Source organism: Sitophilus oryzae, unplaced genomic scaffold (genome assembly GCF_002938485.1).
Source record: "Sitophilus oryzae breed Bouriz unplaced genomic scaffold, Soryzae_2.0 scaffold_359_pilon_pilon, whole genome shotgun sequence".
Taxonomy (NCBI): Eukaryota; Metazoa; Arthropoda; class Insecta; order Coleoptera; family Curculionidae; genus Sitophilus; species Sitophilus oryzae.
This window is the reverse complement of record NW_022146928.1, coordinates 1,810,710-1,828,231: the sequence shown is the minus strand read 5'-3', so window position 1 is coordinate 1,828,231 and position 17,522 is coordinate 1,810,710. Positions and strand designations below refer to the sequence as shown.

Sequence of the window (17,522 nt, the reverse complement as noted above, 5' to 3'; positions counted from 1 at the left end):
AGCAGAGAAACGTTCTTAGTTGTAATAATTTCATCATTTTTATATTGAAGTGTAAACGCATTATCTGCTCTGTTACCAAAAGCTACACACTGCGTTTTAGATTTATTCATAGATAAACCCATTGACGAAAAATATTCTACCAATATATCACATGTTCTTTTAATTTTAACTCTCATTAATTCTGCATTCATTGCATCAAAGATCATCGTAGTGTCATAAGATAAGATAAGATATCTATTTCTTGTTTCCGAAAGTTCCCATCTAATCTAAAGTTACGCATCTTTCGGTAGTGTAGATTTTTGCCTGTAGGATACTCGGGTAGGTGCCCATTGGTTCGGAGTATTTAGTTCTTGACCCAGACACTCCCTGTTCCTGCATTGGTTTTGGAAGCATCAATATATCAAGTTATGGTATGGTCTATTAACTGCCTAGCAAACGTTTATCTCTTTCAATTCTTTTTATTGCTCAATACTACTTAGAGCTATACAACTTGGAGAAACACATGACAACCGTTTACTTTGTTACTCGGCGCGGCCTACTACTAACTGGATATTTTAAGAAAAATTTGAAATGTTGAGGTTAATAGCGAAAATAAATATAGAGTGTTATATATTTTCGAAAAACCCATGCCAAGCTGAATCAGGAAATTTAAAAATATACAGGGGGTTCTATTTAAAAAAACATAAGTATCATATCAAAAAAAAATATTTTTTTTCGAAAAAAGTCGGACTACGCCGCTGCTATACAGAAAAGTGCCTTTAGAATATATAATTAATTTTTTCTTGGTTGCTGAAATAAACAAACTATCGAACATCTTCAAAAAGTACAAAATTGAGATTCCCCCTGTAGCTTCGAAACGGATCAAGATAGCCGCGATTCGTTTGCGCCATTGTTATTTTTTCAAAAAAAGAACCCGAAACTGCAGTACCAAAATTTGAATATCTCTTACGGTTTCCTACATACCCTATAGAAACAACCAAAAAAGTCATCCACTGGGAGTTGGAGGAGTGGTATTTTCTTTTGTTCCAAGCTCCTGAGCTGACAATTCTCCCAGTACTGATTCCGCCAGTGACCATTCTAATCACTGTCGCGTTGGCATATCTACCGATGATAATGTGCGGTGGTGTTAAGTCTAGAATGACCTGTAAAACTGCATGCCACTTTCTGGACTTTGCACAGGTTTAGCCAGCCGCAGGTTGCTTTAGTTTTGTGTACCACGGAACTGCTCCATAAGTAATCATGGGTCGTATTATGATGATATACTTCCAGCGTAAAATGTTAGGGGTGCAGCCCCATCTATTTCCCTCCAGCATATCTATTTCCCTCCAGCATATCTATTTCCCTGCATAACATGAGAACTCTTGTGGCTTTGCTGGTAATGTTCTTAATATGTATGTTCCATAGAACTTTACTGTCCAGGGTTATTCTTAGATATTTGACTTCCTCCTTATTCCCCATATAATTTTAGATGCAAAATGACACCAATTTTTATTTCAAAGCCATCCTTGATGTCATTTTTCTCAATCGTATGGTATTATGGTTTCACTGGATAAACATATGTATAATAGTTGTATGAGATGGATATATTTTAGAGCTTTTAGAAAATAAAGTACTTTTAAAGATTTATTTAGCTCTTTAAAATTCTACATTAATCCTTGAGGTAGATATTGTTAAATTTATATTCAGATGGAAGTAGCATTTAAAAAAAATAAGTGTAAATTTGTAAATGCGAAAGGCAATCTTGCATAGTACTTTGACATTTCCTGTCGGAATTTTAATTATTTGGAATATTTTGGTTTCGTTAAATAGTTAAAATTATTTTCCAATAGACTAATAATAATTGTTGAAACTTTGAAATAATAAGGAAATAATTATTATATTTCTGTTGTTCCATTTATTTAAATAACGTGACCGCACATTTGTAATGAACTTGTATGTTTTTCATTTAGATTTTCGTTTTTAAAATATAGTGAATCGTATAAAAAGAGCCATTATTTGAGTATTTTTTTGTATATAACATTTTAAAACATACTTTTTTTTGTTCCAGGTATTTAGAGAGCAGAATAGCACTGAGTTTCCGAACAAGATTAGTTGAACATTCCTATAAACTATATTTTAAATCACAAAGTTACTATCGGGTGACCGTTCTAGATGGAAGATTAGACAACTGTGCTCAGAGATTGACAGGTATCTATTTTCTGTCTTCCTAAAAATAGGCATAAAGGTAGGTTTACATGCATCCGTAATGCGTCGTTGATTTTATGCAACTTAATTATGATTCAAGTGACGGAACAACGGACGACGCATTACGGATGCATATAAACTCACCTTATAATTCAAAATTATGACAAAATGTTATTAATTGCCTTAACTGTTCTTAATGTAAGAATTTGCTCCTCTTGGCGTTAACTGCATTTTTAAATATTAGTACCTGATTCCTTTTAGGCCAATCAAATTAGAGGGATCGCCTGGAAAAAAGCGCCGAAAAAGCTGACTTTAAGATTTTTGCTTATAGTTCCCGAAACGTCGCGTTTTCGCAAATATTTCACAAATACACAAATGGCTAAAATCGAAAAATGGTGATATTTATTCACTTTGCTGAAAATGCAAAATTGTAAATTTTATATTGTTATTTTTATTACTGCCGTCTGATCAAAAAAATGGCGTCCAGTTGGCTCGAAGATGACGATCGATGCCATTTCCCATATAATTTTACATATAAAATGACAGCGATTTTCATTTTATAGCCATCGCTGACGCCGTTTTTTTATTTCGATCATACAGTATTATAATTTTATATATAAATTTGATGCCCTGCAATACTGATGCAACTTTTGTTGATTTTTTAAATTTTGAATGATGTTTTCCATGTGAATGGATGATCGAACGTCAATTTAATGCATTGAGCGGCACCTGCGGTCGAGCAACCATGGAAACCTAGAAAACTTCTCTTTCGCGTCAAATGAGCCAATCAAAACAATAATTAGCTCTCCAACACTTTTTTCCAAGTTACCATCTTAATAAATCCTATTCTGCCATATAAGACTTAAGAAAGCTGGCTCTTTAATATATCTTTTGCCAAAATCAAACCAAACCAACTCTCTGGAACAGCGTGTTCACTACTGGCTGTGACGCGATCCCGGCGGAAATCTATAAGTGTGCAAGTAAAGAACTTATTGGTCATCTTAAGGCTCTCTTCGATGTCATATGGGAAAGCGGAGAGGTACCTCAGGACTTTTGCAACGCGAATATAGTGAATATATTTAAGAACAAAGGAAGTGCATCAGACTGCGGAAATTACCGTTGAATTTCACTATTGGCTATCGGAGGAAAAATTCTTACAAAAATTATGTCAAATCGCCTTCACCCACATATAAAAAAAAATCCTTCCAGAATCGCAAACGGGTTTTCGCACCAATCGTGGCACCGTCGATTCCATATTTTCCATCCGCCAATTACAGGAAAAAGTAAAAGAGCAGCAGCTAAACTTTATGTTGCATTCATCGATCTAACAAAAGCCTTCGACTCTGTGAACAGAGATGCACTTTGGGCAATTATGAAAAAGTTCGGTGTACCCAACAAATTTCTTACAGTGTGTAAAAGCGTCCATAACAACAACCAGTCAAGAGTGTCACATCATGGATCACTGAGCGATCCCTTCCTGACTAATACAGGAGTTAGGCAGGGATGTGTCTTAGCGCCTCTCTTATTCAACATATTCATGGCAGCGCTCTCCATTATAGTGGACAGCAAACTGCAGGAGAGGGGATTGGGCATTAGATACAGATATAACGGTGGTCTATTCAACATAAAAAGACTGAGGGCAAAAACACGTACGAAATTCATCACAGAACTTCAATACGCTGATGACTGCGCTCTAGTTGCAAACACGTTACAACAATTACAAGAAATGTTGAACACATATACCTGGGCATACGAGGCTTTGGGCCTTAAGCTAAACATCGACAAGACCAAAATCATGTGCACTCCCCCGGAAGATCATAACAATGCTGTAAAAATCGGAGATGAACTATTGGAATATGTACCGGAATTTAATTACCTCGGCAGTTTGATTTCGGAAAAGGCAAATATCGACTCTGAAATTCAGCGCCGGATTAGCAGTGCCTCAAGGGCATTCTGGAAATTAAAAGACAGGGTTTTCTACAATCATGACTTGAGTACAAAAACGAAACTAGCAGTGTACCGAGCAATTATAATCCCCACCATGTTATATGGGAGCGAAACCTGGGTGCCGTACCGCCGACACATGAAGGCATTAAACAAGTTGCAACAGAGACACCTCAGACAACTCTTAAGAATCCGGTTGTTCCATCATATCTCAAACGTATCGGTCCTTGAAAAAGCTAACTGCGAGAGTATTTAAGTCATGGTTACAAAATCCCGCTTAAGATGGGCTGGTCACGTGTGCAGAATGCAAGAAACCCGCATACCAAAATCTCTGCTTTACGGTGAGCTTGTACACGGTAAGAGGAGGCCGGGTGGACAACTCAAAAGGTACAAGGACATTTTCCACGAAAACTTAAAGGGGATTAACATGCAGAATCATTGGGAAGAAGCAGTTCACAATAGAACTCAATGGAGAAAAATTGTAAACTCAGTTAACAGCGACAACCAAAAAGTAAAGAGGTAACAAAGCAATGAGATTTTTAAATGTCCGGAGTGCGGTAGGCAAATAACATCACGATCGGGCTTTTCAGTCACAGAAAAGCTCATGAAAGAAAACGCCTTGCGTGATACTTTTTTTTTAGACGGGACATCCTATATATTGTTTTTTGTTTATATAATTATATACAGGGTGACCCGAATTGTATTCCGGAAACTTCGGCAACATATTCTGCAGATAAAAATAAGTAAAAAAGTTCTTATAAATGTATGTTCTAAAATGGTTAATTTCGGAGATACAAGGTGTAGAAGTTTCATTTTTATTTCGATTTTTTCCAAATAATTTCTGAAGTAACCCCAATATTTGGATGAAAATTCGTGTCTGGGAGTTTTTTGACATGATAAATTTGATTTCGGTGTCAATATGACTCCTACTAGTAGAGGTCGCTACCTAGATGTGTTTTAACTGTTTTGAAGCGTACGAACTTTTTATCCGTACCTGTATAAAACTACCGAGCGAAAAAATATACATCTCTGTGATTTTTTACGTAAAAAATGTCTCTTGGTAAAAATCGCTACGAGCAACCGTTCTCAAGATATTTAGAATGGAAATAGAACATTTCATTATTGACGAAAAATAAACACGTTGAGTAGATAGTTATTTCACTGAAAATAATAAATTTGGGAAATTTTTATTTTTTTAAATTAATCATAAATTTTTCTGCAAAAAATGATGATAAAACAGTTTCTGTTGAACTTTTGGCACAAAAGCACTTCAAATTTATGATTTCAGTCTAATAACTATTTAGTCAACATGTTTAATTTATGTCAATGATGACAGGTATTGATAATTTCGATTCCAAATATCTCGAAAACCATTACTCATAGCGATTTTCACCAAGAGACCTTTTTCACGTAAAAAACGTCGTAAATGTATATTTTTTTACTTAGTAATTTTATACAGGTGCGGACGAAAAGTTATTACTCTTCAAATCAGTTAAAAAATATGCAGGTGGCGCCCTCTACAAGTAGGAGTCATAATGACATGAAAATCAAGTTTCTCATGTCAAAAACAGCCAATTTTCATCGAAATATTGGCGTTGGTTCAGAAATTAATTGGAAAAAATCGAAATAAAAATTAAATTTCTACACCCTGTATCTCCGAAACTAAGCATTTTAGGACATACATTTATATGATTTTTTTTACTTATTTTTATCTGCACAATATATTGCCGAAGTTTCCGGAATACAGTTCGGACCACCCTGTATAATATGTTATTGTTTTTAATGTGAATTTTGACGAACTATATTTTGAACCTAAAATTCTTTTTTTTATAGAGAGCAATTAATTAAAAAATATTGAATGGTGGTTCGTAGAAGGATTTTGTTTCTTTTCATCAGATTTTCTTCTTCTTTTAGTGCCATCCTCTATACAGAGCGTTGGCGAACTCTTACATGAACTTGTGATGTGTGTCATCAGTAGTCACAAGTATGCCTACAGTTTATTGTCAAATCCAAACGGCTCTATTTGAGAGGTCTTACTAGGCAATTATTATACTCACGGTAGTTAGGTTAGGTTAGGTTAGTTATACAACCTAGCATTTTTCTATTTGTATGTTTTGTGTACCTTCGTTTTGTATATCAATGTTTGTCTAATTATTTGTCTGTGATTCTACCGTTCTGGTTGAATCTTTTTTATCACCAGTTGAAATGCTATAAAATAAATTAAGCAACTGTTGTGAGTTGATTGGAGGGCACTGAAAATGCTTAATAGCGCTTTCAGATGGAGCGGACCGTCCGCGACTTCGAGCAAATACCATGAGTTTATATGAACAATTTCACATGGGTCGCATATGCTCCGTCCGGATGATTTCGTCCGACGGCTATCTTGAAAAAACACGCGGACGCTCCGCTGCATCCGAAAGCGCTGTAACTAAAATGTTATATTTAGCTGTCGACTGGTGAAGTATTTTTTTAATTCATAAATATTTTGTTTTGGTTATTCCAGATGATATAGAAACTGTAGCCAGTACAGTTTCTCACCTGTACGGACAAATAACCAAACCTTGTTTCGACATATTACTAATGGCTATTGCTTTGGCTAATTTGGTTAAAGCCAGGACTTCCAATCTGTTGATAGGCCCAACTATTATTAGTGGAGTTGTCGTGATATCTGCTCTTGTTTTAAGGTAATATAGTTAATATAAGTACCGTATGATCGAATAAAAACGGCGTCAGCGATGGCTATGAAATGAAGATCGCTGTCATTTTATATGTAAATTTATATGGGAAATGTCATCGATCGTCATTTCCCAGCCAACTGGACGCCGTTTTTATTCGATCATACGGTATGTAATAATATACGGATAAATATAACATTATAGCTAATTTAAGCTAAATAGTTAATTATAGCTAATTTGTGTTCTATCTAACCTTGGAGAAATATAGCCATGTATACTATTAGTAGATATTGTATTCGGAAATGTATTCAAGCTGTGAATTTTTGAAGTACTTCTTTATATTATTTTATACTTAATATTATTCCTTAAAAATTTAAACAAGAATGTTTAAATTATTTGGACGATATTCAGCTTATATTAATTAACTTTATAGCAGTGCAATTAATACGCCAGGTGTGATATATTTGATTCTTATCTGTCGTCAGATTCGATCTGCCAATTTTAATTACACAGAATAAGTGTCATACTAAAAGTCATGGATTTTATGTCTCGTGCGTATATTTTTTAGTAAACTTATTTTTTAGTAGATTTTTTCAATTTTCTGTTGGAAACACCGAAGATTTCAATTAAAATCATATCAACAGGATATATTCATCGAAATAAATATAAATTCATTTAACCAATAGAACATGGGAGAAACAAGTTTTCGATTATATGTATGTACCTGACGATTGAAGTTTATAAAATGATTTGTACACAGTTAATAATTATTTTTTTCAAAATATACTAGAACTTGTATTTTGTAGTAGAATTTTGCTATTTTCTGTTGGATCGTCATCAAAGATGTTAGTCAAAACGATATCGACGCTATACAAAGTTTATAATATGGCCTGAAGGTTAGGTTAGGTTTTTGGGGTTTAGGATCCTGTTTGATCCCTCACTCGGAGGCCTTGTGTCCATTATACCCCTGTATTATTGTACCAACCCTTCCTCTCATTCTTCCTTTGCGTTAAAACACTTCCAGCCCTTCGCAAAGTTCTCGATGTCACTGACGTTGGCTTCTTCTGCTTCCTCTAGTCCCTCCAAAAAACATTGCCCTAAAGTTTTAAAGCGACTTGTCTATGGTTTCTTCTTCCTCTCCGCATTCTCTGCAGTAGTCCTCGTTGGAAATACCCCTGTGGGGCAGTTTTCAGTGATGACACCTACAATTATGCGTACTAGGTTCTTTTTGTGCTCTAATAGTTGTTTTGCCTTTTTGCTATCTACCACTCTGGCCACGGTCTTCGAGCTGTGGCGCAGCCCTCACGGTGTTGCCACCAATTTGTCATAAAAAATGCAATAGAAAAATAGGGATGTATTAAATATTAGTAGAAAAATAAGCTTCCCAATTAATTTGTATATAAACTAGAACTAGAACTTTTACATTTTTCTTAAACAACGAATTGGATAGTCAAAGTATGCGAAAGAATATATGACAGTGGCAGTTATCCATCATTTTAATGCAAAAAAATGTTTTTTCTGTTATTCTCTCGGATTTATGTCGTATGCTAAAATCAGACATTCGCTGCCAGACAGACTATATACAACATAAAATTTTTCACAGAGTAATAAAAAAATTTTATGTCAAATATTTTTGTTAAACAATAATTTTTAAATTTTTCGGTTGCGTTGTAGTAAAAGGAAGTTAAGAAATATTTTTTTCTAGGCTAGTGTCTCCTAGATTTGGTCACTTAGTAGCTCAAGAAGCAGAAAAGAAAGGTTATCTTCGACATGTCCACGGAAGAATAGTATCCAATGCCGAAGAAATTGCTTTTTATAGTGGTCACAAAGTTGAACAAAGCCATCTAAAAAGCGCATACAGAATCCTAACTCAGCATTTAGAACATATGTTTGGCGTTAAGTTATGGTTTGTCATGCTAGAACAATTTTTAATGAAATATGTTTGGTCAGGAACCGGTAATATTCAATTCAGAGTAAATATTTTCAATGATTAGTTTTTCATTTTGTTTTTCAGGCATGATAGTGGTTTCTCTTCCAGTCTTTTTACCACAGGTAATTCCCAAGAAAACCAAACGGAAATTAGCCCTCCCAGCCTCTGGGTCCAGCAAAGGAAATAGTAATTTAGAAACAGACGATTTGGAGGCGGTACAAGATCCAATATCAGAAAGAACTCACTATTTTACAACTGCTAAAAATTTATTAGTTACTGGTTCCAATGCTGTGGAACGATTAATGAGCAGTTACAAAGGTGAAACAATAAATAGGTATTTACATAACTTATATTCACATTATTATTTGCAGATATTGTCGAGTTAGCCGGGCATACTGCTCGTGTTGCTAATATGTTTGCTGTTCTGGAAGAGGCTAGTCAGGGTATATACCATAAAACAGTGGTTGCAAAAAAAGAAAAAGCTGGTAGTTTTGAAGTAGAGTTTAGAGGAGATCAGCCAATAGCAAAAGGTTTGATATAGTGTAATAAATATAGAATAAACGAATTTGTTTTTTGTTAAGTTGCAATAAAAGATGTTTTTAATTTTAGGAAAATTGATAGTTTCTACTAATAATGAGATTATTTTAAAAGATGTTCCAATAGTTACTCCTAACTGTGATGTGGTGTGTCCATCTTTAAGTTTCCATTTAAAACCTGGGCAACACTTACTGATAACTGGTAAATATTTTCTCAACCTAAAATTTTTACAGATAAAAATTTTTACAGATTTTAAGAAAGATTACAGGTTTTAAGAAATTTTTTACAGATAAAAATTTTCTTAAAACCTCATACATATATAGTTCATATCAAATATACTTTTAGTCACGTGATCAGGCTTGACCGGCACAGCGTTGCCCACTTTCACATATTTTCTTTTAATCAAAATTTTTTAGGAAACCAAAATAAATTAATTATAAATATATAAACAGTGATTATTTACATCAACAAAACTCACCTTCTTAACAGCATTTAAGAAACATAAAGGGCCATTACTACCGCTTTGCCGTTCAACATATTCTAATAAAGTTACTAATAAAGTTCAACATATTCTAATAACGTTAAGTTTTTGGCGGCTATAAAGCTACTTTGTATACTTCGCACTAAAAGAGGGTCTAAAAAGGACAATGTTTGACTGCAAAGTCTGCTAGTAAACATTTTTAAGCTTAAATTATCACAACACTATTTATTTAAACCAAAAACTTGTAATACAAAACTAAAGTGCCAAACGAATGACAACGTCAGGAAATAAATAAATAAATGTAGCAACTGGACATTTTTTACAGCAGAGCTAGCACCTAAATTCCCAGCGGGAAATTTAAATTCTAGTTAATCAGCCCAGTTAGGTTAGGTTAATTTATATCAAATATACATATTTTTTATATACAGGGTCGCTTTTATGTATGGAAACGGTCGATTATTAGGTAAAATATAGGAGGTACCGCAAAAAGTTAAATGCAAAAGTTATGGGATTTTTAAATATCTATTAGCGAGTAATAAATTTAAGTATACAGGTTCATTCACAAAGTCGTCGCACATCAAAGTTTCATTTTTTAAATGCAACCCCCTGTATATTATTACATATTTCAATTCTTCCTTCAATTCTAAGCAAAAATCGAAATACACATAATGTACTTCAAACCAACCGTTTCGGAGTTATTGACTTTTGAAAATATCACTTAAACAATTCAATTTAATTAATTTCGATATGTTTGGTTTGATTTAATGATGCCATTCTACCGAAACTGTGATACTGTTGTAATGGGTTTTTAAATTGCTATTAGCTACTAGTAAATTTAAGTATACAGGGTTGGTCATAAAGTTGTGTCACAACAAATTTTATTTTTTTATTGAAACCCCCTGTATATTATTGCAATTTCAATTGTTCCTTCAATTTTAAGCAATAATCGTAATACACAATGTACATAAATTGAAGAATTGAAATGTTAAACGAAAATTTTGTAATTTCCAGACTTGATATACTCTCATTTTGTACATCTATAAATGCTAATTTGAGAACTAATGTCAAATATTATTAAGTATCACAGTTTCAGCAGAATGGCATCGTTAAATGAGACTGAACATATCGAGATTAATTAAATCAAATTTTTTAAGTGATATTTTCAAAAGTCAATAACTCGGAAACGGTTGGTTTGAGGTATATTGTTTGTATTTCGATTTTTGCTTAGAGTTGAAGGAAGAACCGAAATATGCAATAATATACAGGGGGTTCTATTTAAAAAATGAAACTTTGATGAGCCACGACTTTATGACCGACCCTATATACTTAAATTTATTACCTGCTAATAGATATTTATAAACCCTATAACTTTTATATTTAACTTTTTGCGGTACCTCCTATATTTTACCTAATAATCAACCGTTTCCATACATAACAGCAGGGTTGGCATGATTTAAATCAAATGATTTAAATCATGATTTAAATCGTGATTTAAATCAAGTGATTTTTTTAATTTTAATCGTGTGATTTAAATCAAAAAATCAACTTTTTTGAAACTTTACAATAAATCGAAAAATAACTATAAAAGTTATAAAAATGTGTCCTAGAAAACTATAAAAATATTTCTATAACATATATACCCTATATCTATTCGTTAAATGAAATGTTACACTTACTCTTGTAACGTTTAAATACCTTTAATAAATCGAAAAAAATTGTAAATGTTATATAACTATATCAAAATGATTTGTATAACACATATACCTATTACATATCTATTCATCAATTAACATGTTGGACCGATTTTTGAAGTAATTTCGTATGAATCCATTAGACTTCTAAAGGGCAGGGATTTATTTTGAAATTTATGTATAAGTGACAAAAAAATGTTGTTCGAATAGATTCCATTCGCAACCTCTAGTGCAGAAAAAGGTTCTTTTGATGTTAGACTATATCTTCAAATCGTTGTGAGAAAATATGCTGTTTTATATCTTTTTATTTTACACTTTGACAATAGATAATACTAATTTCATTCTCGACTTAAGACTATTTCCGAACAAATTGAATGTATTGTGTAAGGAGTAAAAATTATACTTTTTTGACGAGGTTGTACGTTTGACGGACTATATAGCGTAAACAGGGACGCACAAAAGTACATTTTTACTCCGAGTAGAATATACTATATTTTTATACAAATTAAGCATTACAAATAATTTTTTAATCAATTTCAAACGTTGCAAATAATATAAAAAGTAATGCTTTGTAAGTAATCGAGTAACAATTTGTACACTCGTTGAAATTGACGCTTAATATCAGTTTAATAATATATTTTGGTACTTTTGTGCTTAGGCGTAAAAGCGATTTACTTTTATGCCTAGGCGTTGAAATGACAAAAATTAATACTCTTGTGGCATTTCAAAAAAATCCTTTTGATCTGAAGCGAGCGACTTTTTTTGCAGAATATATTGGTGACCGATGTCTGGGAAAATGACACGCGCCGTAGAATTTTTAATGTTGTCAGTATTGGGCAGAGTTATGACGATTTAACCATTTATGATAAGAATTTAATTGGAATTAAGTCCTAATTATTTGGAAATCCGATTTAAATAATGTTTTCTATTAAAATAAAAAAAATCATGATTTTTTCCAACCCTGCATAACAGCGACCCTGTATTCAGTTTCAAATATTTTTACTGTGTTTTAGACACATTTAAAGTTCTCTTAAAATAATTAATTTAAATTTCACGAAATCACATTTTTATATTTTATAATTGGTAAAGTATTTTCTAATAATGCTTTTTTCAAAACATATACTTACTAACGAGGGTATCTTGTACAGTATATACAGAGCGAGTGAGAACAAGTGAATTTTTTTCTTTACTATATTACAAAATCAAATAAATAAATTAATTTTTAATTGGAGATGATATACAAAGCCTACTGAAAAAATGCAGCACTCCATTTATAACGACAGCTTTTATTTATAAATTCGGTTGACTACAGTGGCGTCCCGTATAGGGGGCACGGGGGGGGGGGCGATTGCCACCTCCGCCCTTAGCTCTGACTGAGTGAAGCTTGATTTTCATGCATCCGTTATACATTGATACGATGATTCGACGGTGCTCTGATTGGTCATAGCGTTTTCGCGCCACTTTTCATCCGTAAATATTTTACTTCAGCCCGTCAATGGACCCGTCAATAACGGAGGCATGGATAAACCATGGATAAACGGAGGCATGAAAATGCAATAAATTTAAAAACTGCGTTATTTTCTAACCAATCAAAGTCTTTAAATTCTATCAATAAAATTAATATCGTATCAACGTATCGTCGGACAACGGATGCATGAAAATCAAGCTTGACGCGCCCTAGCGAAATCGCAACCTCAACATAGCTCGCCCACCCCGCCCTTTTACACACGGCACGCTACTGGTTGACTAACCCTGTATATTCACATATCTTCTGTGTTTATAGGTCCAAATGGGTGTGGAAAATCCAGCTTATTTAGAATCCTAAGCGGTCTTTGGCCAGTGTATGGCGGTGAACTTACCACTCCGAAAAATGCAATGTTTTATATACCTCAAAGGCCCTATATGGTCATTGGTATGTGTACTAGTATTTTTTAGCAAGTCATTCTTTTGTAGCTCCTATACTCGTAATTGATTAGTATCTTTCCAGGGAATTTAAGGGACCAAATCATCTATCCAGATACTTACGCTGACATGATTAATAAACAAATTTCGGAAGAAGATTTAAGGAAAATAATGCGTTTAGTATATTTAGAGCATATTGTAGAAAGAGATACTTTCCACGAGGTCAAAGACTGGACAGATATTCTCTCTGGTGGAGAGAAGCAAAGGATGGCTATTGCAAGGTTATTCTATCACAAGTGAGTAAAATTACAGAACAGAGAGCTTTATTACGTTTACTACGAATATTTGTTTTCGTTTTTTAGACCAAAATATGCATTATTAGATGAATGCACCTCAGCAGTCTCTATTGATGTAGAAAGCAACATGTACCAGACAGCAATTGACATGGGCATCACACTGCTTACTATTACCCACAGGCCTACATTATGGTTTGTTATTACATTTTTAAATTAAATTAATCACGACCATAGAGATGTACTTATAAAAGATCGACTAACCGGTTAGATTGATTTGTTTTAGCTTAATATACAGGGTGGCGCATCGCATTTGCCTCGGTTAATTATACGAAAATGGGAAGATGTAGAAATAAAATTTTTATGGATATATGTGAGAAGAAAATGTGCATAATTTAAAATTATTTTGAAACGTACTGGGTGTGTCAGAACTAAGATCCTTACCAAATTGTGTAGTTTTTCTTATGGAACACCCGGTATTTTATTTCATTTTTGGATTCTGTGATAATTTAGTATTTATTATTTGAAATAAAACTACTTAGTTGAGTGGTCAAAATTACACTAACATTTATTCTTCGTATTAAGATAAAGTTCATAAAATAACATGATGTTAAATAAACAAAGCATTGAACATTCCACATTCGTATAAATATACGTTATTTACATTTTTTACTACTGAAAAAAACTAATAAAATATTTGAATATCTAAAACAAATAATAGAAATTTCATACATTTATTACAGATTCTAGGACATAAAATAAGGAATTTATTATAAGCGTTTAATATGTCTTAAATGGCTTTGGTTTTTGAGATATTTCTTCTTACAGTGCCATACCCTATATAGAGCGTCGGCTACCTCTCGCATGTACTTGTGATGTGTTTCATCAGTGTTTTACAAGTACACGGGACCTACAGTTTATCGCCGAATCCGAACGGCACTATTTGAGAGGCTGTACAAGGCAAATATACTCAAGGTGGTTTGCCATTGCCTTTCTTGAGGTGGCGGCTAGCTGGTCGCTCTATTTAGTTATATCAATATTTTTATTTAAATAAATAAAGCGACCGTACTGGTTGAGGATCGAACCCAGTACCATCCCATCTCTCGCACCGCAGATCGACACACTACTCCTTGCGCTACGGCCGGCCGGCGCGGGCGGCCACTTGAGATATTTAGAGATATTTAAATATGCATGTTATAATACAAAAGTTTGTTAACACTCTGAACATTACTTTTCAGAATTTTACTAAAAAAATTTATTGCTTTCTTAAATGTCTACAGGGGTATCAAAAACTGCTGGTCAATTTTAAATATTTCTTTTACTTAAAAACTTCGTTATTTCAAATGCGACACTCTGTATTTTTTAAAATAAGTCGAAGCAGATTTAAATGCTCTTTCAAACTCTATTAGAGTTTCTTATAACTATCTGGCTCAGAAAATTGTCATGGCGACACCAGCCATCTTCGTTCCCATTTTATTGAAAAATCGTTTTTTATTCAAAATCTAAGCCAGGTAGGTATACCCTAACCCTAATATAGTTTGAAAGTGCATTGAAATCTGCTTCGACTTATTTATAAAAAATGAGTGTTGCATTTGAAATAACGAAGTTTTTATGTAAAATAAATATTTAAAATAGACCAGCAGTTTTTGACAACCCTGTATACAGAATAAGGAAGCAATCAAATTTTTTAGTAAAGTTTATTTCTCTGACTTAAAAGTCAGCACAAGAATTAATTCTGAAAAGTACAGGGTGTTAACAACCTTTTTTTATTATAGCATGCATATTTAAATATCTTTAAATATCTCAAAAACCAAAGCTTTTAGACATATTAAACCCTTATAATAAATCTCTTATTTTATGTCCTAGAATCAAAAAATGAAATAAAATAGCGGGAGTTCCATAAGAAAAAATATAACTTTGGTAGGGATCTTAGTTCTGACCAGAGACTTAAAATAAAATATAGACTACACTATTTACATCTGAACGCGGTCAAACAATCATTTTTGTACACATGTTTACTTCTGGGTACACTCGACCGCAGCCGACCAAACCTTCCTCGTCCAGCCTATGTTGTCACGTCTTTAATATTATCAATATTTTTTTACTTATTATACACATATATTGATATATTAATACTGCATTTTAATAAAGTAGGTTTTAATATTCCATAAATAGTCCTTATACTACTTAATTATAAGTCGAATACTATGTAAAAAGGACATAGACTTAGAATAAAATATAGACTGAGCATCTCATTCATAAATAGCTGGAAGATGCGGACAGACAACGTCTTGTTATTGTTGTGTTATTGTTTTTGGCTCTAACGAGTGCGACACGAGCGATAGATAGGCTGTCTCCGTCGTAACGGTCGTTTCCTGACGGCTCTGCCGTCCAACGCAACACTGTCTTTTGTTTCTTCAGTGCACCTGCACTCTCCGTATCATAGGCGGGTATTTTTTTTAATTTTAATGAAGCTATAATTCAATTAAAAATATATCGTATTTAAACTTTTTTATATTATTAAGATTTAGGATAAAGAAAATAGTTTAATATAAAGCAAAGTTTAGGACTTGAAACGACTTTCGACCGGTAGGCAACTCTCAATTTACCAATTGGGAGTCAGTGGCGTTGTTGTAGAAAGGCGCTTATTTATATAATATTTTAGTAAAATGTAAAATCTGAATTTTTTCTATTACATAATCATTTATATAGTCTGTCCAACGAGAAGATCCTTGACAGTGATAGATGTGTCTGTCATTTTAATTTCAAAGTAGTTTATTTTATTTTACAAAGAAATAAGTTGGTACAACTGGAACGCATAGCAGGAAATATTTAAAATTTGATTGACAAGATGACAAGTGATTACTTCACAATATTGTGAAAAAAACTGTATAAAACTGAAAAAATGTAATCGAGTTATTTTATTTAATAAAAACGGTATGTGTTAATACAAAACAAACAAGAACAAGACACTACATACCAAAAAAATATAAAAAAGAACTATTATTTACTTTCAAGCTTTATGAAACTACCCGCAATTATGATTATATTTATCAATATAACTTATGTACAAATACAAATTTGTAATATTCCACAGGAATATACCAGTACCTACCTTTTGACATCATTTTTCTGCAGTACTAAAATCCATTATTTACCTATCGTGCGATGTCGATATTTTACAGCTACTCAGTTTTTAGTATGTGTTTAGTTTGATCCTTCTACCATATTATACGAGATGCACTTATCTACGACGAAATGGTATACAAACTTTATCGATGGCAACTTCATTGGTGTATAAGACTTTCTGCCTGGCGAGTATTAACCATAAACTGTGCTCTGGGTCTACAGTTAATTTTCACTCGATTTTCCCTCCACTTGACTTCAAAAGACACAAAACACGCGTAATAATACAAATCAAAATGCATCATCTTCCAAAACGCAGGGTATTTAACAAAAGTTGACACAAAATTATAACCTATAATTTGGCAAGACTTTGACAAACGTCAAAAATGACAAAAATCTAAAGGCCTGTTCATACGCATCGGCGTCCATTTGTCGTTCATCTTTCCGTCAAACCAATAAAATTGAAATACGATCTGTCATTTTTTAAATAAACCAATAAAACTGGTTAAAAACAACAAGACACGACGCATGACGGATTTATATTTAAACCCATCCATAGATAACTTAAAAATTATTAGAAACTTTTTTTAGTAAAATAAATAGATTGGTATGGGACGTCATCTGCTTTTCTTCTGTCATCGTCTGTCGAAATCTTACCTGAGAAAAAAAACAGAGTATATAAAAGTGTTTGTAAAAAAATCATAATTATAACCCTGTTATTATACAAGATAAATTATATTAGGCATCGGTTAAAAAATT

At 33.0% G+C, this 17,522-nt stretch overlaps 1 protein-coding gene across 3 annotated transcripts in view; it reads left to right on the top strand.

Annotated features, from left to right (window-relative positions):
* Positions 1-17,522, top strand: part of LOC115884993 (ATP-binding cassette sub-family D member) — a 132,680-nt gene that overhangs the window by 110,154 nt on the left and 5,004 nt on the right. For all 3 annotated transcript variants that reach the window (XM_030903732.1, XM_030903733.1, XM_030903731.1), the window contains 9 exons: positions 2,048-2,187; positions 6,632-6,812; positions 8,509-8,759; positions 8,818-9,051; positions 9,105-9,263; positions 9,343-9,471; positions 13,226-13,354; positions 13,430-13,640; positions 13,707-13,832. In XM_030903732.1, coding sequence (XP_030759592.1) covers positions 2,048-2,187; positions 6,632-6,812; positions 8,509-8,759; positions 8,818-9,051; positions 9,105-9,263; positions 9,343-9,471; positions 13,226-13,354; positions 13,430-13,640; positions 13,707-13,832 — 1,560 coding nt within the window. The remainder of the gene's footprint in view (positions 1-2,047; positions 2,188-6,631; positions 6,813-8,508; positions 8,760-8,817; positions 9,052-9,104; positions 9,264-9,342; positions 9,472-13,225; positions 13,355-13,429; positions 13,641-13,706; positions 13,833-17,522) is intronic.